Genomic DNA, 24,223 nt, shown 5'->3' with positions numbered 1-24,223 from the left:
CAAAGGTCCTGCCTCAGAGCCAGAGGGCCAGTGGTCACCTCTACACAGATGTCATCTGCAAATCAGGCTGCAAGGTGCTCTGCTGGAAAAGAGGCAGCAGGTTTCTGAGAAAAACCTGCACCAAAGCTTATGACCCACAGAAGCCTCTTCAATGCCCAAATGCTGCTTCCCCACCACCAGCCTTCATCTACCTCTCCTTCCCCAGCCTGCTGCAGTTAGACCTGCCCCTTCTGGGTCAGCTCTGCTCCTCCAAAGACACAGGACAGACATCTCCAGCTTCACCACCCTCCCACCTGGAGACCTTGGCAGGTCCTGCCAAGCTAACACTGTGTCAAAGAACAGCAAGAGCCCTCCCTCTGGCAGAGGAGAGGAGAACCTCCTTCTCCTCTGTGCTACTCCTCAATCCACCACTGATTTTGTCCCTCCACAAATACATCCCCTAAGAAGCCCACCTGCATGTGCATGGAAGATCACCAGCTTCCAGCATCCAGGAGGAGCAGGACCATGGGCTGTGTCCACCTGGACCACAGCCCCTCACACAGACCTGCTCTGCCCAGAAGCCTTCCTGCAGACAGCTCATGGCTCTGCACCAGCCACTGTTGAAGATCATGAGCTAGACCAAACAGCTTAGATATGAAGCTTGAGCTCAGGGCAAGCACTGTGCTGGCCTGGCCTGGGACAGCAGTGCCAGGGTGGCCATCATTCTGCTCCTTCCAACAGCCCTTCCAGGGCTGTGGGGTAAGCCTGAGGCTGGATGTTGAGGGAAATGGGAGTGTGGAGGAGCAGGTGGGGTCTCTGGCTTGCCCTGCTCCTGGTTCCCACCTGGTTGATGTGGACAGAAGGGATGGAGGCTGCGGAGACAGATGAATGGCTGGGTGAGTTGGGCAGGGACTTGCAGGGGCCGATGGAAAGCTGCTGCTTCTTTCGGAGAGCCACCACCTTCTGAGCCACTGCAAGAAAGAGAAAGGGACAGGGTCAGACTGCAGAAAGCAACTTTCTCCACCCTGGACTTCTGGAGGGCTTCAGGGAGAGCCAAATCCTTCCTGTGAGCAATGTCAGTGTCTGGGACTCAAACTGCATCACCCTGTGTTCACTGCGGGGGCTTCTGCAGAACACCAACCTTGCAACCCCCACGGCCTGGCAGTGCCACCAACCCAGATGCAAGGGAAAGTCTTTGACCAGGGCAGGTTTCCCATGCTGCCCATGGTGAGTGGCCAAAGGCCACCTGCTCCCCTGGGTCTCACACAGAGCAGTGACTTCATGTGGGCACCAAGGAGCCACTCAGAGCCCTGGGATGCTGCAGGACAATCCCCAAGTCACTTCTCAGTCACCTCCTGACAGCAGCTACAGGAGCCAGTTACTGACCAGCCTGGGCAATACCACCTTCACCAGCATAGGTCCTTGTGATCCTCATGGTCTCCAGATGTTAGAAAAACTACCATGAGAAGCCAGTCTCCCAGTTCCTGTGACCTCACTGCCTGATGCCAACAGCCCAGAGCTGCAACTCACCCTCCCCAGTCTCCTGCCTCTTCTGGAAATAAACTCCCTGACCAAAGGGCAGCAAACAAGCTGGGCTGGGGGGACTTCAGGAGAACACAGCCCCGTTCCTCATTTCCTCTGGCATGCTGGCCAGGTGCCCTCACCACCAGAGAAGGAGAAACCTTTCAAATAAACAGTCCTGAAGGCACCAGAGATGCCACACATCCAACCCAGCATGGCTCAGGCTGGGAACTCTTGCAATGAAGGAGCTGCTACATTGCCTTTCCAGAAGGACAGAAGATCTCCATCACACATCTGATGTGACTGAACCCAGCTAGAAACATCAGATGCCAACAGCAACTGCCAAACCAGTTCACAGACACAGAGGCCACCTTACAGCTCCGATGTCATGGCCACAGAGGGACAGATGAAGGTCTATTGGGACTGCTGCTACTTGCTCATCTGATCAACCTCCGAGCCTGTCCAGACTCCCAAGCTAAGCCTTGGTCCCACAGCTAACAGGAACCCACCAGACCAATCAGAGTAACCTGCTGCTTTTCCTCTTCTCCTGCCCTCTATCCTCTCCTCTGGCCATCCACTGCTGGCTGTGTGAACCATCTCCCCCAGACCCTGCCCAGGCACATGATGAGGACCAGAAGAGAGGCAAAAAAATTCAGCAGCTGCTGGCCTGGTCTCTGCATGGTCACCCAACCTGTACCACTAGTGGTAACGATGGGATTCATCATGAAGCCAGCAAGACCTCACTGAGGGAGATAAAATCTCACCAACCCTTAACTGAGGCATCTTGAGGAGGCCTTCACATTTCTGCTGGCTCTGCTATGAGCAAGCAGACCACAGTGACCCACTCCTCAGGGCAGGCTCACACCTGGTGACCTCCTGAAGCTGCAGCTGGTGTCTGCCAGGTGATGGACATTTAGCACAGAACCCAGCCTGGGTTCCTCCTGCTTCAGCCAGGTCATCTCCTCAAGCCACAGGCAGACTGTCCCACCTTCCCACATGAGCAGTGACTGTGACAACATCTGGTGCTAGAAGCAGCTTGGAAAGGATGGGAGAAGTTCAGCTCCCACACAGCCAACAGCTCTTCCAGGGGGGCTCTTGCCAGGCCATGCATGAGAAATCAGCCTGGAGAAAAGTTCTCCCACACAGTTCCCACGAGGAACAACTGTCCCATCTGGCCCTTCAGCTGCTGCTCCTCCTCCTCAAACACCCAAAAGGTTCTGCTCTGCATCCTCCCCTCCTCCAAGAATGGCCACCAGATCCCTTCTGTGCAGCCCCACAACTCCTCTGCAGGCTCCCACAGATTGCTGAGCTGCACAGAGCCACCACAGGGACATTGCTCCCTTCTGCACATCCCTGTGCAGCTCACGAGCACATCCCAGACAGGAACCCTCCCACATGCAGAGCAGGTCCTCTCTTTGGCCCACAGAGCCACAGCAGGCCCTGACTTCATGGCCTGGGTAATGCCACCCCCCTGCACGCCCTGCCCTGCCCAGGTACCCTCCCCTGGCTGCAGTTACCGTCCTGGAAGACCCTCTCCACGTTCAGCCCGTAGGTGGCACAGGTCTCGTAGTAGGTGCAGCGCTTCAGGTCGTTGGAGAGCTTCCGAGCCCGCGAGTCGTCGATCACTCGCGGGTTGGTGGCGCTGATGGCATCTGCAAACCCATGGGACAGGAGGTCAGAGAGCAGGTGCCCATGTCCCACCTACCCAGAGGTGCCAGGGCTCCCTCCCTCCCCACACAGAGACCCTCTCGCCCATGAATGCCAAGGGCACCCAAGTCCTGTGCTTGTGGCTAAATGGGTTTGTTAAATGACCCTTCTCCAATGAACTGCTCTGTAAATGAACCCTTCTAGCTCTCCTTCCAGCACCCCCACCCCGGGCTCCTGAGGGCAGAGACAGAGCTGGGGTGGGGTGAGAATGCAGGGGGTTGACTGTGAGGCAGCACAGCCCCACGTGGGGCACAGGGACCTGCCAGCCCCAGGCCTCACGGCTGTACCCCACACGCAACGAACCCAAAGGGAGGAACCACACTCACCCAGCTGGGAAGGACTCTGCTGGGATTTGGACAGCACTCTTTTAAAAGTGGTTTAATTTGCATCCCAGATGCTGCTCAGGGCTGTGTTTGGGAAAAGCTGCCTTCCCAAGAGGAACCCAACTCCCGGAGGACGTGCCGGGGACAAGAGGGGCTGGGAATGAGCCCTCCCAGGAGGAGGCAAAGGGCTACTGGGACTCATGATATGAGAAATCCTCCTTGAACTCTCTGGGGGGGTTGTTTAGTGTGATCCAACCAAGGCTGGGACCTCACCTAGATCCAAGGCTGGGACAACAACAGCCACTGACCCCTCTGCCACTCCTGCTGCTGAGCTGCCCCAGCCCTGCACCGTGCTCGCTCCTCCCAGCAATTCCACCATCTTCAAACACCCAAAGTTTCAGCACTCTTCTCTACTCCCAGGCTGGGGTCCAGAGCACACACCCCCAAGACTCCGTTCTGCTATCACCTCCTGTCCTCCAGCCTCAGGAACAGGTCACACTGCTCAGGAACCAGGTCCTGCCAAGGTGTTTTCCCCTCACCTCCTCTGTTCCCTGCTCTGCTCTTTGCTGTCACTCTTACATCCAACTTCTGCAGCCTGGGGTCCCTCCTGCCTGCACTCAACCATCCTTGGGCAGGACAGACACTCATTTTGGAAGAGCAGAGCTCTGACACCCAAAGCCATACCCTCCCTGTGCCCATGGCACCCATAGCATGGTGCTGGGAGGCCAGGCTGCCTCTGATGCAGGCTGTGCCATGTGTGAACCACACTTGAGGGCTGCCCTCTCTCCTGACAGCCACTCTCCCTCTCCAGTCTGAGTCTCCCTCTTTGACTTCAAGCCATCACTCCTTGTCCTCTCACAACAGGCCCTGCTCTGAGGTCTGTCCCCAGCTTTCTGATCTGTCCCTAGCAGCACTGAGAGGCCACCAGAAGGTCTCCCTGGAGCCTTCTCTTCTTCAGGCTGAACAACCCCAATTCTCTCAGCCTGGCCTCACAGCAGAAGGCTTCCAGCCCTCCCATCATTGTTGTGGCCTCCTCTGAACCAACTCCGACATATCCATGTCCTCACACCAGGATCCTGGGCCCTTGTGGACCTGTCCTCCCACTTTCTCTCACCAGCACGAACAGGTCACCAGTGCTCCTGGCTGTAACAGGGGGGACACAGGGAGCAGCCCAACTGCCCATGCTCACCCTGTGTGCCCACCAGCACCATGGGCACCTCGGCGGTGTTGCGGTAGCTGCAGAGCCTCAGGTAGTAGTTGTAGACTGTCTGGAAGCTGATCTCGTCCTCCAGGCTGAAGACAAACACCACAGCATCCACCCAGGCTGCAAACTGTGGGAGACACAGGAATCACTGCCCAGACTACAGCCCTGAGCCCTGGGACTCACTGCCCAGACCATGACCCCGAGCCCTGGGAGTCACTGCCCAGACCATGACCCCGAGCCCTGGGAGTCATTGCCCAGACCATGACCCTGAGCCCTGGGAGTCATTGCCCAGACCACAGCCCCAAGCCCCATGCCCATGGCCCACAGCAGGGCAGCCACATGGCAGGTGGAGCCCCAGGACCTGTGGCACAGGCTCCCCAGCACACTGGGGACAGCAGCCACCACGGGGACAGCCTCTCTTCAGTCCTCCCACACCTGGGCTCCTAAAAGGCAGCCAGGCAGGTCCCTCTGCAGCAGCCCCCAGGTCTCTCACCTGGAGTTCTGGGGGGCCACCTTCATCTCGGATCAGCAGCAGGTAGCTCTGGCCATCCACCACGATCTCCTTCTTGAACCGGCCCCCTGGGAGGAGAGCAGAGCAGGGTCAGGAGCTGAGGGCCCACAGGGAAACCCTGCAGAGCCCCAGGGCACAGGTGGTGGGGTGCAGAGATGGGGTCACCCCTAGAGCTCAGCAGAGTACCCAGGCCACCCTACGTGCCCTGGCACCAGACCTCACCTTCTGGAGACTCCTCCTGCACGTAGGTGCCGGTCAGGTAGCGGTGCACGAGGGCCGACTTGCCGCTGGACAAGTTCCCCACGATGCCCTGAAACAGAGGCACAGGTCACCCACTGCTGCTGTCACCAGCACCTCTCCCTCCACTCAAAGCCTCCTCCTGCTAGCTGAGACCACCAGCACCTGGGCACACGCTGACAGTGGGCAGAGACGCTCCTGAGAGCAGAGGAAAGGTGAACCCAGGCCAGTACTGGTGAGAGGCCTGGGAACATTCACTTGGCTTGGCTGGTGAGACCAGGGCAGGGATGCCCCCATAGACTGGGCACCAGCGAGGCTGCACCTTGGATCCTGGGGTCAGTTTTGGGTCCCTCACTCCATGAATGACATTGAGGGGCTGAAGCAGGTCCAGAGAAGGGCAACAAAGCTGTTGAAGGGTCTGGAGAACAGGGCTGGTGAGGAGCAGCTGAGGGACCTGGGGTTGTTGAGCCTGGAGAAGAGGCTGAGGGGAGATCTGGCTCTCTACCGCTCCCTGAAAGGAAGCTGGAGCCAGGTGGGGGTTGGTCTCTTCCCCCAAGGAGCAAGTGATAGGATGACAGGAAACAGCCTGATGTTGCCCCAGGGGAGGTTTAGGTTGCACATGAGGAACAATTTCTTCCCCTTGAGGGTTGGCCAGGCCAGGCCTAGGCTGCCCAGGGCAGTGGTGGAGTCTCCATCCCGGCAGCGGTTTCGAAGGCGTGGAGATGTGGTACTGAGGGCTATGGTTTGGTGGCAGTGGTGGGTTCATGGTTGGACTCCATAACCCCAAAGGTCTCTCCAATCTAAATGATTCTGTGGTTCCATGACTTCAGGTCCTGCCACCAGCTCTCCCTTGTCTGCCTGTCTCAGTACATGGGCCTGAGGCAGGTCTGTCAGACACAGCCCGTGGTGACACGCTGGTCACAGGCTGTGAGACAGGGCAGACACACTGTGGTGTGTGATTCAGGCTCCAGGTGAGGAGAAAGTTCTTCACAGAAAGAGTTGTTGGCCATTGGAGTGTGCTGCCCAGGGAGGTGGTGGAGTCACCATCTCTGGAGGTGTTCAGAAAAGGACTGGACATGGCACTTGAAGCCATGCTTTAGCCACGGGTGACAGGTTGGACTTGATGATCTCTGAGGTCTTTTCCAACCTTACTGAGTCTATGATTCTATGATGCCAGGAGCAGCCCAGCTGCAGGAGCACTGAACTCCACACCACCTGCTGGCAGAGACCATCCCCAGCACCCACCCTGTGCTACACCCTGGCACAGCAGGAGGAACCAAGCAGCAGTGTTCAGCCTGGCACTTGCTGGGGTGACCTCAGCAGGTCTGTGGCACAGCCACACGGTCCCAGGAGCGCCCAGAGACGCGGGGCCCAGGAGAGCGGAGCCGATGGGAACGTTCCAGCTGCCTCTGCCACCAAAGAGCAGTTTATAGCCACCCTCTCCAGGCCAAGCCATGAGTGTGCTGAGTGAGTCACTGCCAGGCAGGTTCTCCAGCTTTCAGCTGCAGCAGATGCTGCCCCAGGTACCCACATGCTGCTGGAGAGGGGTGAAGAGGCACCAGCCCCGCACTGGAAGGAGCTCAGCCAGCAGTGATGTCCCACAGGAGCCTGGGAAACCTCTCTGGTCTGCTGGCACCTCCTGTGCCCACAGTGCACACAGCTGGCAAGCAGAGGGACCAGGGCACCAGGAGCCTGGCACATGGAAGTGCAGCTCAAGGTGCTCCCATGGGCATGCCCAGGCTGAACATGTCCTGCCAGGGCTGTCACTCACTGTGGCAACTACAGGGCACAGGCAGCAAGCTTGGGCAGAGGGGAACAGCACCAGAGAGCAAACCCCACAGATCACACAGGAGTGCTGTGGAGCCACACAGCCAGGTATGGATGTGCCCCATGAGCCCCACAGCCCACTTGTACACAGCCAGGGAATGCTTTGGGTGGGGACAGTCAAAGCTCACCCAGGCCAACCCCCTGCAGTCAGAGCAGGTTGCTCAGAGCCCCAGACAACCTGACCTGGAATGAGCCTAGGGATGCAGCAGCACCTTCCACCTCTCTGGGCAACCTGGGACAGGCTCTCACCACCCCCAGCACAACAAATTTTTCCCTTCTTTCCAGACTCTGAGTTCAAACCATCATCCCCTGTCCTGTCCCAACAGGCCCTGCTCAAAAGTCTGTCCCCAGCTTTCTGAACAGCCCCTTGAAGCGCTGAAAGGCCACCAGAAGGGTTCCCTGGAGCCTGCTCTTCCCCAGCCTGAACAATCCCTACTCTCTCATCCTGGTCTCACAGAAGAGGGCTTTCTGGCCTCCCATCATTGCCCCAGTCCCTGGGTAACCCTTTGTGAAATGGCTCCTGAGGCTGCCCAGCAGCAAGGACTCCCTGTGACATAGGAGGTCCAACACTGACAACAAGACTTAGCTCTCCAAAATCTGGATGAAGGCTGTGTTTACACTTTGTTGTCTTACAACCCAAACCCTGATCCATGTCTTGCTGAAATCAGCTTCTGCTTTGTCTTGTCCTCAGCAAATGTCATAAACAAGCTCCACCAGAACAGGCAGCCACGAGGAACACAACCCTCAGAGGCAGCAGAGCCAAGAGAACTGTGGCTGTAGGCACCTTGGAAACCTCTGCATTAAGACATTGGGAGCATGAGGGGACAGAAAGGGCTGGCATGACCCATGTCAGGTTCAGGGGATGTCCTTGCCAGGAGGCACCACCTGTGCTCCCTTCTCCTAGACACAGCCCAGCTCTGCCAATCCAAGCAGGGAGTCCCTGCCACCACTGCCTACTGCAGCCTCACCCCAGACACCATGGAGGAGGCCTCAGCCCAGCACAGCCAGGACTGGACCAGGGCTCTGAAAGGCCTCCAAGCTTTCAGGAAAACCCACATGGGGCAGATGAAAGCCCAGAGCAGGAGAGATCCTGGAGACCATGGAAAGCACAGGAGAAGGAACTTGTGCTGATGGAGGGAGGGGTTTAGGTCCCTTGGCTTGCAGCAGCGTTTGCAGCCTGCAGAGCATTATGGTGCCAAGAGAGCTGGGAGAGGAGCTCTGTGCAGCCTCAGCCCCAGCAGCCAAACTAGGACAGGAACAGTCACAGTTTGCTTCTGCCTTGGCTTGGCTGCAGGCACGAGCAGGGCAGCAGCACGGGGCCGGCATGCTGCCCAGAAAGAGATCCTTGTTCCTCTGCCCGAGACTGAGAAGAACCTCCTCCTGAAGCAGCTGGAGGGAGACAGGCAAAGTCTGCAAAGGCAGCCAGGGGATGCCACACAGAGTGGGGGAGCCTGGAGGAGAGCAGTGGCACAAGCTGCTGAGGCTCCTGGGACCTGACAAGATCCCAGGACGCACCTGTGTTGTCCTGCCCACTTCCACCTTCCTTCCAGCACCCACAGCATGGCTACGGAGCGGCCCCATCTCCACCAGCAAGGAGGCCAAGCTTCCCCCCTCACCCCAGGCACAGCTTCTGCCCCTCCTGTTCACCACCCAGCTCAGTTTGAGCAGGACCTCTGTGTCCTCCTGCACCAGCTCACTGAAGGCCCTGACCTTCTGACAAGCAGCCATCAGTGGTGGCAGGACATGGAGACCGTCTCTGTGCCACATGAAGGGGGCTGCTGGGGCAGGGGAGCCTCTCTACCAGAGACCACATCCCACAGGTAGGTGATGAAGCCTGGGAAACCTGCCCTGAGCTGACAAAGCAAAGGAGCTTCATCCCCTGTGTCTGGCAGGACAAAGCAGCAGTGGTGACAGTTTCATCCCACCATGGCAGGGACACCACAGGGGCAGCCAGGTCTGAGAGGTGGCCAGCACAGTATCACCAAGGTTGGATACTGAGGCCAGGGAAGCTCCAGTGCAGAGCTGGAGCCAATGAAGCTCAAATGGAGAGGTGATATCTCCCATGCAGGTAACTCCCAGCCTTGGATGCTGTTCTGAGTGTGATGACAGCAGGTGCATGGCTTTACCACTGCCTGGGATCTGCTCCTGCTTCTGCTACACCAGGCCTGGCCCATGCAGCAGTAGCCAGATTTGGGGAATTAGACTCTGACACAGCCAGCAGGAAGGGTGAGGTGCTCAAATATGGCCTTTGGACCTTCACTTCTGAGTGTTCCCCCAGGCCAACAGCCTCTCTCTGCTCCTTTCTCCCCTCAGCTGAAGTCTCCCTGCATTGTCACTGGGCTGAAGTTCTCTGCATTTCCATCTGGCCCCATCAAACCACAAGTTCTTCCTAGGGACTTGGGGAAGCCCCAGAAAACCCAGGGGAGGTACCCAAGCCACGAGCCCTGCGTACTCACCACCTTCAGCTCAGGCACTGAGCGGCTCAGGGTCCACTCCTGGCTGTTCACAAACGAATCTGCAGAACAGAGAGAAGGAATCATCAGGTCACCATGGTCACCCTCAAGATCCCAACAAAGATCCTGCCACACTCTCTCTGCTCCCTCCAGGCAGGAGCTTTATGGCTCTTCCCTCCCTCCCACCTCACCCAGAGACGTGACACTGCCCGTGCCTGGCAGCCAGAGCTCCAGACTGGATGCAGTGGGGCACAAAGGCAGCGCAGAGCCCACACCCCATGGGCTGGGGACCCTTTGTCCTGTCCTGTGTGAGCACAGAGACCTCACAGCACCCCCTTCCTCAGGGAACATGAGAAGCACCAGAGACCCTAAGCCCTTTTGAGGGGCACAGGCTGTGAAAGAGCCCAGGACCAAGGGAGGTTACGGCGAAGGCTGCAGCAGCGCTGTGGTGGGTTTAAGAGAAGGGCTCAGCCTTCTCCCCCCCCCCACAAAGAGGAAGAAAGAAACCACAGCTAGCCAGCCAGAGGAGCAAAAGGGAAATGCTATATTTACAAGCAATTTTTTTTAGGGAATGCAGGATCTATACACAATTTACAGTATTTACAATGTATACACAGAAATATACAGCAAGGTAAAAGAAGAAACAATAATACAGGAACGAAATTCCACCCCCCTCTGGAGCAGGGTTCCCCCCCCGTACCCCCTTCTCTCCCTTTTTTCCCCAAAGAGGGTTAGGAAGAGAGAAGAAGAGCGGTTGTTAATTAAAGCAGAGTATGTCAGTAGGCCTTATCTGTCCAAGGTCAGACTGGCAGGGAGCCCAGAGGCAGACGAGCTGGAAAGGGAGAAGGGAAGGAGTGAACTGAGGAAAGTCCCAGTTGCACCTAAGCTTAAAACTGCCCTTTTTCACCAATCCACCAGTGAAATTAGTTCAGAATATCTGGTTGTTTTCATCAACATTCCAAAACATTCAGCCATAGTGTCCCAGTACTGTCCTTTTCTTACAGGCACAGCCTCAAACGGTCACAAGCACGAAGAAAGAGCTGAGGGCACATGGCTGTGGGTTCCATTCGTGACCTAAAGGGAGCACAACTCATCACAGGCACACTGGGCAACCTGCAGAATGTGGTGATGGGCTCCAAGATTGTAACCATCAGGCTTTGAGCGGCGCAGGGAACGCTTCCTCCCGCCACGGAGATCACAAACACCCCACTGACAGCCAAGCCACCTCCAGCAGCTGGCCAAACAGGACTCCCTCAAATCAACCAGACTCACTGCAGGAGGAGTGAGAGCCTAGAGAGCACCTCGAGTATCAGGAGTAGCCAGGAGCCACTCCTAAAGGGCCTGGAGGAACTCTTCATTTGCCTGGGATCAGGAGGGACATCCTCCACCCGCAGGCAGGCGGCTGCCGGCAGGGCGCAAACAAAGAGCAGCACTTGCTGCATGTTAATGGGATGGAGGTAAGCAGAGGGCTCTGCAGAGGAAACCTGGAGGAGCTGCTGCAGGAACCCGGAATGAACCTGCCAAATGTGCTGTCACACACTGCTGTGGCATTTCAGATGGGTTCAGAAAGGCAAGAGGTGAATCTGTGAGACCCAGCTGAGGGACATGATTGAACAGGATGGTCTTGGTGCTACTCAGGTTGGTCTTTCTCCCAAGAAACAAACAACAAGATGACAGGAAACAGCCTCGGGTCCCCCAGGGGAGGTTTAGGTTGGACAGGAGGAACAATCTTTATCCTGGGTAAGGGTAGTCCCAGCCTGGCCCAGGGCAAGGTGGAGTCCCCATCTCCAGAAGGTTTTCCAGGCCATGGAGATGTGGCTCTGAGAGACATGGTTTGGGGGTGACCTGGCAGTGCTGGATTAACATTTGGACTCTGTAAGCTTTAAGATCAGCTCCAACCAAACAGTTCTGTGAGTCTGTGGTGCTGCTGCTGCTCTGATGCCACCTGAGGCTACAGGGGGATGCCAGGCTGAAGAGGGGATGGCCCTAGACGTACCTGGCTGCCCCCTGCTTCCCCACCCAGCAGCCTCTCCCAGCAGCCCCGAGCCCACCACCAGACCCGCAGTCCAAGCCCCGCTCGGCGTGGGCAGCGGCACTGCCCGAACCGGCTGGGCGAGCTGGCGGCAGCACGGCTCTGCCGCGTGGGAGTTCCGTGGGGCTGTGCCAAGCACCACAGGCTGGAACCACGGCACTGCCTGGGATGCCACCGAGATGGCTGGGATCAGAGGGCAGTGGCAGGCTCTTCAGCCCTGCCAGTCAACGACCATCCTCACCCCAGCTCATGTTCCTGCCCACATTAACTCTCAAGAGAAGAAAGTTGGGCACACCACGGCTGCCACCCACCTCCATCTCCAGGTCAAGGCCCCATCTTGTCTCCCCACCTCACCCAGGCACCAGAGGGAGATGGGCACTCTGCCCACAGCACTCTCAGAAAAGCACCTCAAGAGCTGTTTCCCAACCACCCAGGAGAGCCACAGGCCAAGTCCCTGGCTGGCAGAAATGCTGCTCTCAGCCTGGGCCAGCCCAAGGGCAGCACATGGATGCACTTCATCCACAGAAATGCTGCTGCTGTGACCCACTGAAGGGGCAGGAGATCCCAAACACCTCCTGGGGAAAAACAAGGACCATGTGGAAGCAGAGAGCAAGCCACCAGTGCCCTGCCCCGATCTCACGGAGGTCCAGGCAGGTCGGCAGCAGCCCCAGGCAGTGCGGAGCCATGGGCCTAGCCCGTTCAGCAGAGATCGCCTCCAGCAGGGCAGCACCTTAACGAGCTGTCACCTGCTCTTCACCAGGCTTCATGGAGGCACTGGGGAGCACCCATCTGCCCAGTCAGCCTCACTGCTGGATGCTGTGCCCCTTGGCTCTTCCTCATTTGACAACACAGGCGGGACCAGGCTGCCAGAGCTGCAGCTGGATCCCTTCCCCAACCACATCTGACCTCAGAAGCAGCTGACTCCTGGCACCACTGGCACACCAAGAGCCTGAGCACAGCACAGTGGTGGCCTTCCTTCAAGACACAAGAAACCAGACAAGAGACAATCAGTCTGACATGTCCTGGAAAGAGGAGATTCAGGTCAATTCTGCTACTGCCCAGAAGCTTCTGCTCATGGAATTTCCAGGCAGCCCTACTGCAGAAGGTGGAAACCCATGTGGAAGTTACACTAGACAGTCCCAATCATGAGAGGAGCAGATATGGACACAAACCATAAAGCACTCTACATGGTTAATGTCCCTTGGTCAGCCATCCTGGACACTGCCAGTGACCTACAGAGCAGACCATGTTTGTGGAACAGGCAGTGTCACACATGAAGGAGCCAAGACCAGAACACTCCACCCCAAAGGCTGTACCCAGCAGCCCCCCTCTGCCCTACAGATGGGACCTAGGCCACAGCCAGAGGGACCTGCTGCTGCCAACACCTGCAGGCTGTCACAGAGCTGGAGGAAGGGGCTGGCCAGGCACAACTCCCACCTGGGGTGAAGCACAGCAGGTTCATCTACCTTGTGCTTCAGAAGCACTGGTGCCAGACACTTTTGGTCTCCACACAGCAACTAATAATTAACCAACTCATTATCCAAGCCACTCTGGGACTCACCTTGGCACTGAGAGCCTGGGCACCAGAACCAGCCCTGGAAGCAGGTCAGAGGCTGAGCAAACAGCAGTGCCCACACAAACCACGTCCCAAAGTCCCACCTGCCAGTGCGGGCTGATAAAAGGGCAGCGAGGAGCAGCGTGCCTGGGCACAGCCACCTTGCTCAGGCCAGGCTGATAAAGGCTCAACCCTGGCAGTGCTGGCAGGAAGAGGTTCTCCAGGTCAGGGACCAGCACAGGCAAGGCCAGCACTGCTGGCAGAGGGCTCAGCCAGCAGACACCTGTGCAGGACACAAGCTCAGCAGGGATTATCCACCAGAGCTTTAAGGGCTTGGCAGCAGTGAAAGGAAAGGATCTGGTGGATATCTGAGTAACACTGTGATCATCAGGAGCTGCTGCCCGTGCTCCTCAGGTCCACCACTTGTGACAGTGGCTGGTGCCACCATGCCATGAACACTGTGTAAGGCACAGGCTGCAGAAGAGCCACGTGCTCCAAGCCCCTTGGCAACTCTCCTTCACAGACTGGGCCCAGTCACACACACACACCAAAGAACTGCACCAAACTCTCTGTGGACTGCCAGCTGGACAGAGCTGGTGATATGGAGAGGCAGATAACCCACCAGGGGCTCTGTGGAGTCACCATACAAACCTGCTCTAGACTGGCCTGACCACAGCTCTGGCTGTTTAAAGCCCACAAGCAAAGGCAGGCAGAGATTAGAAGTGAGTTGGGTTTTGAAGCTCCCTCTTCCTGTAGGTGCCTGCAGACTGTAGCCAGGGTTTCCCTTCACCAACTGCTCACATCTTCTCCAAGCTCATCCTGAGAACTAGGGCTGAAGATGAGTGTCCCATCAACTCCTCCCAGACTCCTGAAGTTTCTCTGCAGCGAGGGCACCAGACTGCATTCAGCATCTGAGGCATGGTCTCTAAACCCATCAAGACATCCCTGCTCCTCACTGCCCCTCCCAGCTGAGCAGAGGCAGGTACCAACAAGAGATGATACCTATCATTATCTTCTCCATTCTCTATGCAAACTTCACCCCACTGATGTAAAAACACCCCCCTCCCCTCCCAGCAGTCTCTCGCACAGGCCCCACACCTTAGCCCTCTTTGTGGCCAAAAACCAAAGGGCAGAGTAAAGGTAGGTACCCTAAGCCTTCAAAGAGCAGGGCACCTCTCTGGGAGAGGGAAATGGTTGTGAGGAGCACTCCCTGAGCTTTCAGAGATGCTGTACCCACCACAATGCCTACACATACAGGCAAAACTCCAGGCCCAAACCCATCCAGCATTGCCAAGCCTGTGCCTGTCAGCAGCTCCTGAAGAAGTGCCCCAGCCAATACCCTGACAGCCAGAAATGTTCCCCTGAAGCCTTGACCACTGTTATCTGTGATCAGTCCAAGCTCAGTGGACTCTGCCCTGACTTTGTTCTCCAGCTCCAAGGGCTCCTGTGCTCCCTGGTGCATCAACAGAACATCACACTCCCTGGCACTGCCATCCTGCTGCACACAGGCTGCTCTGCAAGTCCTTCTGGGGTAAAGCTGCACTCTCTGGCCATGCTCGGTCCCAGCTGAACCCCTCCATCAGCAGGGCTGGGGGAGCAGTACCAGGACCACCCTGCTGGCTCACTGGTGGCCCCTGGGTACATCTCACAGCAGAGCCTGCTGTAAACAAGCTGCTCCAGGCCCTGGCACCGGGGTGGTGCTGGCTCCATCTCTGCCGGGATTCCCGTATCCAGCTTTTCCAAGGAGCTGATAACCACAGCAGCAGCTGCACCCCCTCGGGAGGGCATGTTGGGACTGCTCCACAGCTCTCCTGGGGCTAAGGTGGGCAGTGCAACAACCACCAAAGCTCCTGAGATGTTGGGAGGGTGTTAGAAACACTCCTGTCCTGTGTGTCTGAAACAGGAATGGGGCAGAGACCTCCTGAGCTGCCATGTCCAGCAAGTCCATGATGTGCAGCACTGATGTGCAGCGCCAGCCCAGGGTGTCCCAGCTTAGGGGCTCCCAGCTCCCACCAAAGAGAGCCACAGACCAACATACTGAGAGACAACAGAGAGACAGGACATGAGACAGGAGAAGCAACAGCAGCTTTGGTCTGCAGGTTTCACTGCTGCTGCTTAACATCTTCCTGACCCCAGGAGGACATGGCTCAACTGGGTGCAGTGTCCTGTCCTGGAAACTGGGCAGGTAATGGCCAAAACGGTGTCCTAAGACCCCACCAACCCCCTTGGGAACTTCACAGCTCCAGTGAACAGGGCTTGCTCTGCTGCAGCAAGCCATGGTCCCAGAGAGTCCAGAAAGGTCATCCCCAAGCTTGTGCTCCAGTAAGAGCCACAGAGGCAGCTGCCAGCCACCATGAGAAGCAGTGGTCCCAGTTAGCTGCTGGTCACTAGGACAAGAAGCTCTCAGCACTGCCCAGGGAAGCCTCAGGTGGTCTCCAGATGTCCCTGTGCAGCCAGGTGAGGGCTGAGGACACCAAGAGAAGGGCTCAGCCTGAGCTGCTCCCCTGGGAAGGTGGCGGGCAGGCCGTGGCGGGCAGCCGCGGGCAAGCAGCAGCAGGCCCCCGCCGCTCCCCGCCCGGGTAACACCCAACATTCCCCAGCCATGAGCGCAGCCTCCCCTCGCCCGGGAGCCTCCCGGCACCCAGCCGTGGCCCCCTGGGAGCCTTGGCCACCCACCCGGGGCCTCCCTGACCTGCCCTGGAGCAAAGCCCAGGGACAAGGGGAGGGGCAGAAGCGAGCCCCTGGGCTCCCTGCGCTGGTCCTTGGCTCTCCTGGGAGGTGTCCTGGGCACAAACCTCTTCCAGGCAGCCACTGCCTGCAGAGCTCCCAGCCCCAACCCATGGCCCTGGCACAGGAGCCAAGCTGGGCAGTGCCTCAGCAGCCCCTGCACCTCAGAACAGTGATGAGAGCCTACAAAAGGCCCCCCAGAGCGGCAGGACCCAGCACAGCCCCCAGCTCTGTGCTCAGCACCTTGCACAGCCCTGGGTGCTGCCCTGGCTGCCCAGCCCTGCCAGGCAGCACAACCACCTGCACACTCACTAGGGGCTGATGGGGAGTGGTATGGGGCACAGGGGCAGGAGGGGCAGAGGCCTCCACACACTTGGGCAGCCCCAGCACAGAAGAGCCCAGGGCACCGATGCCAAACACCAAAGTCAAGCACCCACATGCCATCACATGCCCAACTCCCATGGGGGTCCTGTGCCCCCTCCCCAGCCCTTCCTAGCCTCTGTCCTGTCACTCAAGATGCCACCACCACCACCACTCTCCACAGGCTGCCCCAAGCCTGGTGAGCTCTGGCCTCAGGGCAGCCCCCAGCAGAGCATCACATAACATAGCTGGGCACCAGGGAAGTTTGGGCACATTTCTGAGCTCCCCAGACCTCTGCACCTCTGTTCAGCACATGAACAAGGGATCTCTCTTTCTCTGCTCCTACAACCCTGCTGCACGAGGCTCAGCTCTCCCTGCCCTTGCTGGGACACCGGCAGGGCAGAAGGACACAGGAGGCACATTGTTGGCTGTCCATCCAGACAGCAAACCCCGCAGCTGTCAGGATGGGTGGTCACGGTGGTGCCCATAGCTGCAGCCCCACGAACACACACACTGCCTTGCCACAGCTCAGCTCTCCCGAGTACCAACCCCACAGGACACTGGGTCACGATGGGGTGCCTGATCCCAGCCCAGGAGCCCAGCCGGGCCAGCGCTGACCCTGCACCCACTTACCCAGCGCCCGCAGCGGGCCACTGCCCAGCAGAACTGGCTCAACCACACTGTGGAGGTCCTTAGGGCACACGCCACCGGTGCTGCCACGCTCTCGCCTTCGGAAGCGGCTGGTGAGGAGCTTCCAGAGTCCCCCGGCCTGGCCGGGGTCGGCGTGAAGCCTGCCCCCGGCCCGGGCTAGCTCGGGGTAGAGCAGGTCCCGCTTGCTGGGGCAGGTGTGCAGGGAGCTGGCATCACCCTCGCTCTTGGTGCGGAGGCGCGGGGGGCGCAGCAGACCCCCGGAGTCCGAGCGCCGCAGGTCGTGGCCCCGGCGCAGGCGGAAGCTGAAACTTTTCCGAAGGGAGCTGAAGTTCCTCCGGGGGCCGGGGCTGCTCCGGCCACTGCCTCCGAAGAGGTTCCAGCGGCGGCTGCCCCACAAGGAGCCCCCCCGTAGAAAGCCGGGGCTGTCGGCAGGCTGCGACGGGTGGCCCGGGGGCAGGAAGGTGACATTGCCGGGGCGCGGGCGGTGCGCCCCGTCGGGCCCGTCTGGCTGCTCAGGGTCGGACTCGGGCTCGGGCTCCGGGCCCGGCGTGCGGGGCGACCGCCGCCGGAAGAAGTCCAGGAGGCTGCCGCGGGCGGGGGGCGGCGGGGGCAGCAGTGCGGCGGCCGCCAGTCCGTTCCCCGCCGCGCAGAAACTCTTGGGCCGCCGGCGCTGGTGCTGCGCGGCGCGGAGCGCGGCCTGAACGGCGGGGACGCCCTGCAGGTCCAGCGACTCGCAGACGCTGACGGCGCGACGGGGGCTCTGCCGCGGGGGGCCCCGGCCCGCCTGGCTCCAGCGCCAGCCCTCCGCCATCGGCCGTCAGCTGAGGGGCTGCCCCATGGCCCCGGGCCGCCCGCCGCTCTGCGCCGCTGCCGGCGGCCGGCCCCGGGGAGACGGCGCAGCGGGATCCCGCACGCCGACCGCTGCCTGACGGCTCCCACGCCGCGCCGGCATGCCCGGGCCGCGCTCCGGCGCGCCGCCAGCGCGGGGCTGGGCCCGCCCCGGAACGGGGCCGCGGCTGGGGCCGCCCGACGGGGCCGCCCTGCGCGGCCGCGCCCCCCCGGCGCCGCCCGTAGCACCGAGCCGCAGCTCCACGATCGACTGCAGCCCCGGGGCTGGGCCGGGCTCTGTCACCACCCGGCCGACTTCGGTGGCCGCGGCGGCGTTGCCCGTACGCGCCCCGCCGGGGTGCTCGCTGCCCGGTCCGATCTGGGCCCCGCCGGGGCAGCACCGAGCCATGGGCAAAGCACCGCGGGGCCGTCCGCACTGGCCGGCTGAGCTGGGAAGGGGGTCAGGGGTGTGGGAGCGGGGTCAGGGGACTGGGAGCGGGGTCAGGGGACTGGGAGCGGGGACCACCGTCTCGGCGCGGATGCCCTCACTCCCCGCCAGGAGGCGCGTCGCCGCCGCTTTGCCGCCGCTGCCTTGGAGCGCCCTCTAGCGGATCACATGAGGCAGCACCGGCAAACACGCCCCGGCCCCCGAGGCTGGCACCGAGACCCTCACAACCCCGCCCGCCCATCACTGCCGCCGTGCGCCCTTCGCCCCGGTCTCCGCGGGAGCAGCGGCGCCGACCTCGCTCTGCAGGGACGCTCTATGTCTCGCCCCGGGCCCCACTGCCCGCGGGATCCCGCTGCTGCCCCTGTGCTCTCCGATCCCGGCACAGACAGCGGCAGCTCGATGCCTCTGGACTACATTCCCCTTCTGCAGGCTCTGGCTGCATAACCGGACAGGAGCTGCTCCTGCCCCTGAGGCCTCTCCAGGAGACCTCTCAACAGCAGCACCTCCTTCTCCTCCTCTTTGTCCAGGAGTCTGCCTCCAATGCCACGACTCTTCCAAAACTCCACCAGCTTCTGGCCCTTGGCCTCTCTTCCATCCCTCACCCCCTCACTGCCTGTCCTCACCCTGCTCAGGAGCAGCTCCTCATCTCCTTTTCTCCATGGAAGCAGCCTGCCCTGGGCACTGCCCACAGCCCCAGGACATGGCCTAAACCCCACTTCACCCTGAAGCAACACTCAAGTCCAGACTTTCCCCATCCCTATAGCACAGCCAACAACTCAGACAAGTTTCTTCTCTTCCTTGCCCATCCTTTCCCAAACCCATGGGTTCCACCACCCACCTCTGTGTACACCACCATCCCTGTTACTGACCACCACCACACTGCCAAAGCAGAGCTATGACCCAGCAGCCTCCTCGTGCAGCTGGAAGCCTCTCCTTGACTTCTCCAACAGTGGCATCTCCCTCTCAGGAGCACACCCTGCCAGCTACCCGGTGTGGAGCACATGAAGCAGCCACCCACAGCGCGGAGCAGCCGAAACAAGTCCCTCTCCATGCCACCACAGAGCTTCTGAGGCAGAAGATGGGACTCATCCAGCTCCCTCCCAAGCCAATGGGTGCCAGTGCCTGGAAGCGAGCAGAAGGCGCCTGACAACCTGCCAAAGCTCTGCCATCTGTGCCAAGGTCACGGGAACGCACAAGCTGCCAGACTGGATCCAGCTCTCGTCCCCCCCGTCTGCTGTCCCACCTCCCAGAGCAGCTGCACTGCAGCCAGGAGCAGGCAGCAGCTCCCAAAAAGCACTCAGGACCAGACCAGGCTGGCTGGGGGGGGATCATGGTGTCTCCACCAGCAGAGATGTCAGAACCAACAGCACACACATCAGGAGCAACCCAGACACAGGGAACCAGCCCAGTAACCTCATGAGCTTCTTAGCACAGGAGGGACATGGACCTGTAAGAGCTGGGCCAGAGGGGGCCATAGCAATGATAGGAGGCCAGGCTAAGAGCTGGGGTTGTTCAGCCTGGAGAGGGCTCCAGGGAGACCTTCTGGAGGCCTTTCAGTGCTTCAAGGAGCTGATCAGAACGCTGGGGAGAGACTCTTGAGCAGTGCCTGTTGTTAGAAGACAAGTTTTGTTGTCCTTCCTTAAAAACAGCAGCTGATGGGAGAACTGTTCTGGGAATGAGTCTGCAAAACCAGACACCACCAGTGTCTAGAGGTCACTACCACTGCAGTATGCCCCACTGGAATATACCTTTTAAGAGCCTCTTCTTAGGCAGCATGAGATCCTGGGTTTGAGTGGTGCAGTGTGGACAGCAGTGGAAAGTGGCACTGCACCTGCACAGCAGGCTGGCAGCTGCTGCTGGAGTCCCCAGTGCCACACGGTCCAGAGCAGAGCTCCCAGGCTGGGATCCAGCAGCGGATGGGACTTTCCCGACCGTGACCTGGGCAGGTGCCTGGAGACAGGAGCAAGTCAGGCTCCTACCACCACTTTCATGAGTCACATTCATGTTACAAATATGATGGTGATGAACCACATCTGGCTTAGATTAACCAAAAGCCATGAGAGGCTGAACAACAGCTGCACGGGAAGGCGTCGAGAGGCAGCGAACTTTCCACTGCTGGCTGGTCCCCAGCCCCAAGTGCAGGGTGGAGCCCTGAAATGGCTGAACCGTGACTGCTGAAGTGTTCTCCAGACCTCACTGGCACTAGGATTTCTGCTCCAGCTGCCCACAGATGTGAAGGGTTTGCTGCAAGGGGACATTCATCCTGCATTCACCAGCCCACCCGTGCCTGAAGGTGCCGTGGCTCTGCAGAGGGGCCCAAGCCTGGGAGAACCACTGCAGCATCCAGCAAAAGGACTGAATGAAGGCAGATTTAGATGAGATCTGAAGGAGAAGCTCTTCTCTGGGAGGGTGCTGAGACACTGGAACAGATTGTCCAGAGAGGTTTTGGGAGCCCCCTCCCCGGTAGCGTTCAAAGCCAGTTTCTTGGATGGAGCCTTGAGCAACCTGGTCTAGTGGGAGGTGTCCCTGCCCATGGCAGGGGGGGTTGGAACTCGATGATCTTTAAGGTCCCTTCCAGCCCACCCCATGGTTCTGTGATGCCCAGGACCCTGGCACATGCCCTCCAGCCTAGCCCACAGAATGGCACGGGGCAGCAGCAGCAGAGCAGTGGGCTCCCAGCAGTGCCACAGCCAGGGACTGAGCCCACCCACAACTGCAGGAGGACCCCAAATGCTGTGTCAGGAGCTGCCAGGCTCCACAGAGCAGCTCCATCCGGCTCAGCCATGCAGCAGGAATACTGATGAGGCTCTGCCCAAGCAGGACCCCGCAGCCCCACGTCACAGCCCACGCTGCCAGCACGTCACCGCCCGTCACTCCGCCAGGTGCTGACGGAGACCGGGCCCTGCCTGCCGGCCCCCAGGGCAGGCACAGAGCATCCTGGGCCCAAAAGAGGGGAGGGCAGAGCAGACAGCAGCACTTCCCCCAGCCCTGAGTGGAGGGAGAGACACTGGTCCTTACACAGCCCAGTCCAGCCGCAGCCAGGCTCTGGGCACTGCTGGGGCTGGAAAAGGGGCACAGCCAGGGCCTGCAGATCACACTAGCTCTGCCAGGAGAACCATGCTGGTCACCCCAACCACCCTGTCCTCAAGAAACAACACCCCACAACCCTCCCCAGTGGCCAAACACCCACCAGCCCCCCTCAACTCCAGGGTCTCAGACTTGAGACGTGAGATACTGCTTGGGGTGCGAGCTCCAAACCCCAGAGGACGGAAGGTGACAGCCTCAAACCTGTGCTCTCATGGTCTCACAGTCCACAAAGGCTCCTGCAGCAGCCACCCACACCTCAGCCCACAGATGCCTGTCCCCAAAAGGGAGGCTGTGCAGCCTTCACACCACCTGTTCTGTCCACCCCACTTTGCCACACTGCCCCTGGCTGCTGGCATCGTCCCCCTGCTGACACAAGGTCCCACAGAGCCCATCGTGCCCCCAGCGCCTGCCCACAGAGATGTGCAGAGGAAGACACCAACCACAGCAGCACTAAGTGAACTTCCCCTGCGGCTGGGGCAAGAGGTGACAGTTCTGGGTGCCTCCCACCATTCCCTAAGTGGCTGATCCTCAGCAGGACCATGGCAGACATCTCTAGAGTGAAGCTGCCAGGGCACCTGGGGGGCAGCAGGGTGCCCAGCCCTGGCAAACCATGCCTTGGGCCAGCAAGAAGAGCCTTGGAAAGGGAACAAGGGGTAAGGGTTTCACACTGAGAGAGGGGAGGTTTAGATCAGATGCAAGGCAGTTGTTGTTCACTGGGAAGGTGGTGAGGCAGTGGGACAGGTTGTCCAGAGGAGCTGCAGGTGCCTCATGCCTGGAAGTGTCTGCCCCAACAACCTCCTAGAGGTCCCCATGACACAGCTCCCCTGGTCCCCTTTCCACAGACACATCCTACAGCCTGGCCATTAGCTGGGGAGGACTCAGACTCATCCATTTTCCACCACATTTCTGCTGGGACAGGGCAGAGCCAGCAGGGACCATCCCCCTGTCAAACCTCCTCTCCCACCACGTTGCCTCTAGATAACCCCCTCCAGACCCATGCTGCCCCTCAGCACTGCACTGAAACCCCTTTTCCCCTAAGAACAGAGCAGAGTCCCCTGAGTTCCCCCAGCCTTTGGCTCTCTGGACACAGCCCCTGGATCTCCTCCACCAGATCCTTGCCAACTTCACGCTTGGGCTCCCCCGGAGCTCCATCACCCCACATAACCTTCACAAACTCCATCCCCACACTCCACTCTTTCTCCCAGCCCTGCACAGAGAATGCAGACCCCACAGCCCCATGAGAGCCCCACTGCTCAAACACAACTTCTGTTCACAGCTACACCTCGAGGTCCTGAAGTCCACCTCAGCTTCCACGCTGACCACAGACTCTGCCAGTCCCCCTTCCCCTGAGGGCCACTGTCCTACCCCAACCATCATCATGAGGTCTGAAGATGGCTTTTGATGGTTAATGCCTGCATTGGATGGCTCTGCACAGCTCTCAGCCATATGGACAGCAGATCCCATCAAGCCATGCCACTTAGCATCACTTCTCTTCCTCCAATTCTTCATGACCTGGGATGGTGCTCTCCAGGGATCCATGTCAGGTGTTGTGAGCCTGTCACACACACCTGGGACACCCCAGGCTGGCACTGCCAGGCTGGCACTGCGTTACTTGCTCCAGCCTTGGCCATCCTCTCCTTCAGGAGACACCAAGGAGCTGGTGACCAGAGAGCTCCCTCAGTCAGCTCCCCCAGCTCCTGCCTGCAAGCAAGCCACAGCTGGGAGCCTCAAAGTACCCCATTTTGGAGGCTATTGTTCAACACTAAGCAACCATTCCAGGGGAGGTTGTCCACCTCTCCAAGCATGGGATGAAAAGGCTACCAACACCCTGAGCATCTCAGCCAGCCAGGGATCAGAGCCATGGTGAAACCCATCCCTGTGCCCAGCCAACCTCCTCACTCCCCACTGGCACCACCCAGGCTGGATGAAGCCCACTGCTGGCATCTCAGCCCCTCAGTTTGTTCACCTTCAGTCTTGCTTTGTGCTCCATAACATCAACCTCTCCTCTGCTAACCATTACTGACAGCACAGCCTGGCTGTCCCCATGTGCTCCTGCACACCCGGCTGAGCTTGGCTCAGCACAGCCTTCCCCATCAACTGGGGAGGTCTGGGTGCCCTGGGCACAGACAGGGCATCCCTCAGCAGCCTGCAATCACTGACAGGCTTTGCTGTTGATGTTCTTGCTGCAGAGCACTTCTTCTCAGAGCTACCCTTGTGTTTGTGGCTTTGTGACATCAAACCTTCTAAAGCAGACAGTGCTGGGCAAGTGCCACCCAAACTCCCCTGGCAGAGAGATCACCACATTGCTACCACCCTTTCTGGGCCCACAGGGAGCTGCAGGGGAAAGGGAACCTACTGCCCTCCCCTCCCTACCTGCAGATGGTCTGGTACCGAGGAAGGGGCAGAGTGTCTCCTGAGAGACCACTTTGGGGGAGGTGTAGCAGGAACCAGACTGGTATCACTGGTTACACTACATCACGAGACCTGAGAGCACTGGCATCACTCATGTCTGCAGTCAGTCTGGTCAGAGTAACAGAACCCCAAGCAGGGCAGCTGAAGGTCAAACTTCCACCTGATCTCCTTCTGTGTCTCTGGATGGGGTTGATGCTGTGCTGGGGACAAGATGGAATAAGCAGCATGGACTCACTGAGGCTGGAGGAACAGCAGAGTACTACCAGGGAGTGAGGGCAGCCACCACCCCATGAAGGGAACGTTTCTAGACAGCACATGGAGAGGTTTTATGGAGGGAATGAAGGTGCCCAGGGCTGGGCAC

At 59.4% G+C, this 24,223-nt stretch overlaps 1 protein-coding gene across 5 annotated transcripts in view; it reads right to left on the bottom strand.

Moving 5' to 3' along the window:
* Positions 1-24,223, bottom strand: part of AGAP3 (ArfGAP with GTPase domain, ankyrin repeat and PH domain 3) — a 99,623-nt gene that overhangs the window by 56,398 nt on the left and 19,002 nt on the right. For 3 of the 5 annotated variants that reach the window (XM_068146155.1, XM_068146157.1, XM_068146156.1), the window contains exons 2-7: positions 9,766-9,824; positions 5,468-5,555; positions 5,228-5,313; positions 4,720-4,861; positions 3,018-3,152; positions 823-950 (exon numbers count right to left, since the gene is read on the bottom strand). In XM_068146155.1, the coding sequence (XP_068002256.1) occupies positions 823-950; positions 3,018-3,152; positions 4,720-4,861; positions 5,228-5,313; positions 5,468-5,555; positions 9,766-9,824 (638 nt within the window). Of the gene's footprint in view, positions 1-822; positions 951-3,017; positions 3,153-4,719; positions 4,862-5,227; positions 5,314-5,467; positions 5,556-9,765; positions 9,825-17,069; positions 18,039-24,223 lie in introns of those variants that run through there. The other 2 variants (XM_068146152.1, XM_068146153.1) reach the window with 1 other exon arrangement.

This window comes from Melanerpes formicivorus, unplaced genomic scaffold (genome assembly GCF_026170545.1).
Source record: "Melanerpes formicivorus ecotype bairdi unplaced genomic scaffold, bMelFor1.0.p_v2 SCAF_13, whole genome shotgun sequence".
NCBI lineage: Eukaryota > Metazoa > Chordata > Aves > Piciformes > Picidae > Melanerpes > Melanerpes formicivorus.
This window is presented reverse-complemented; position numbering and strand designations above follow the sequence as displayed.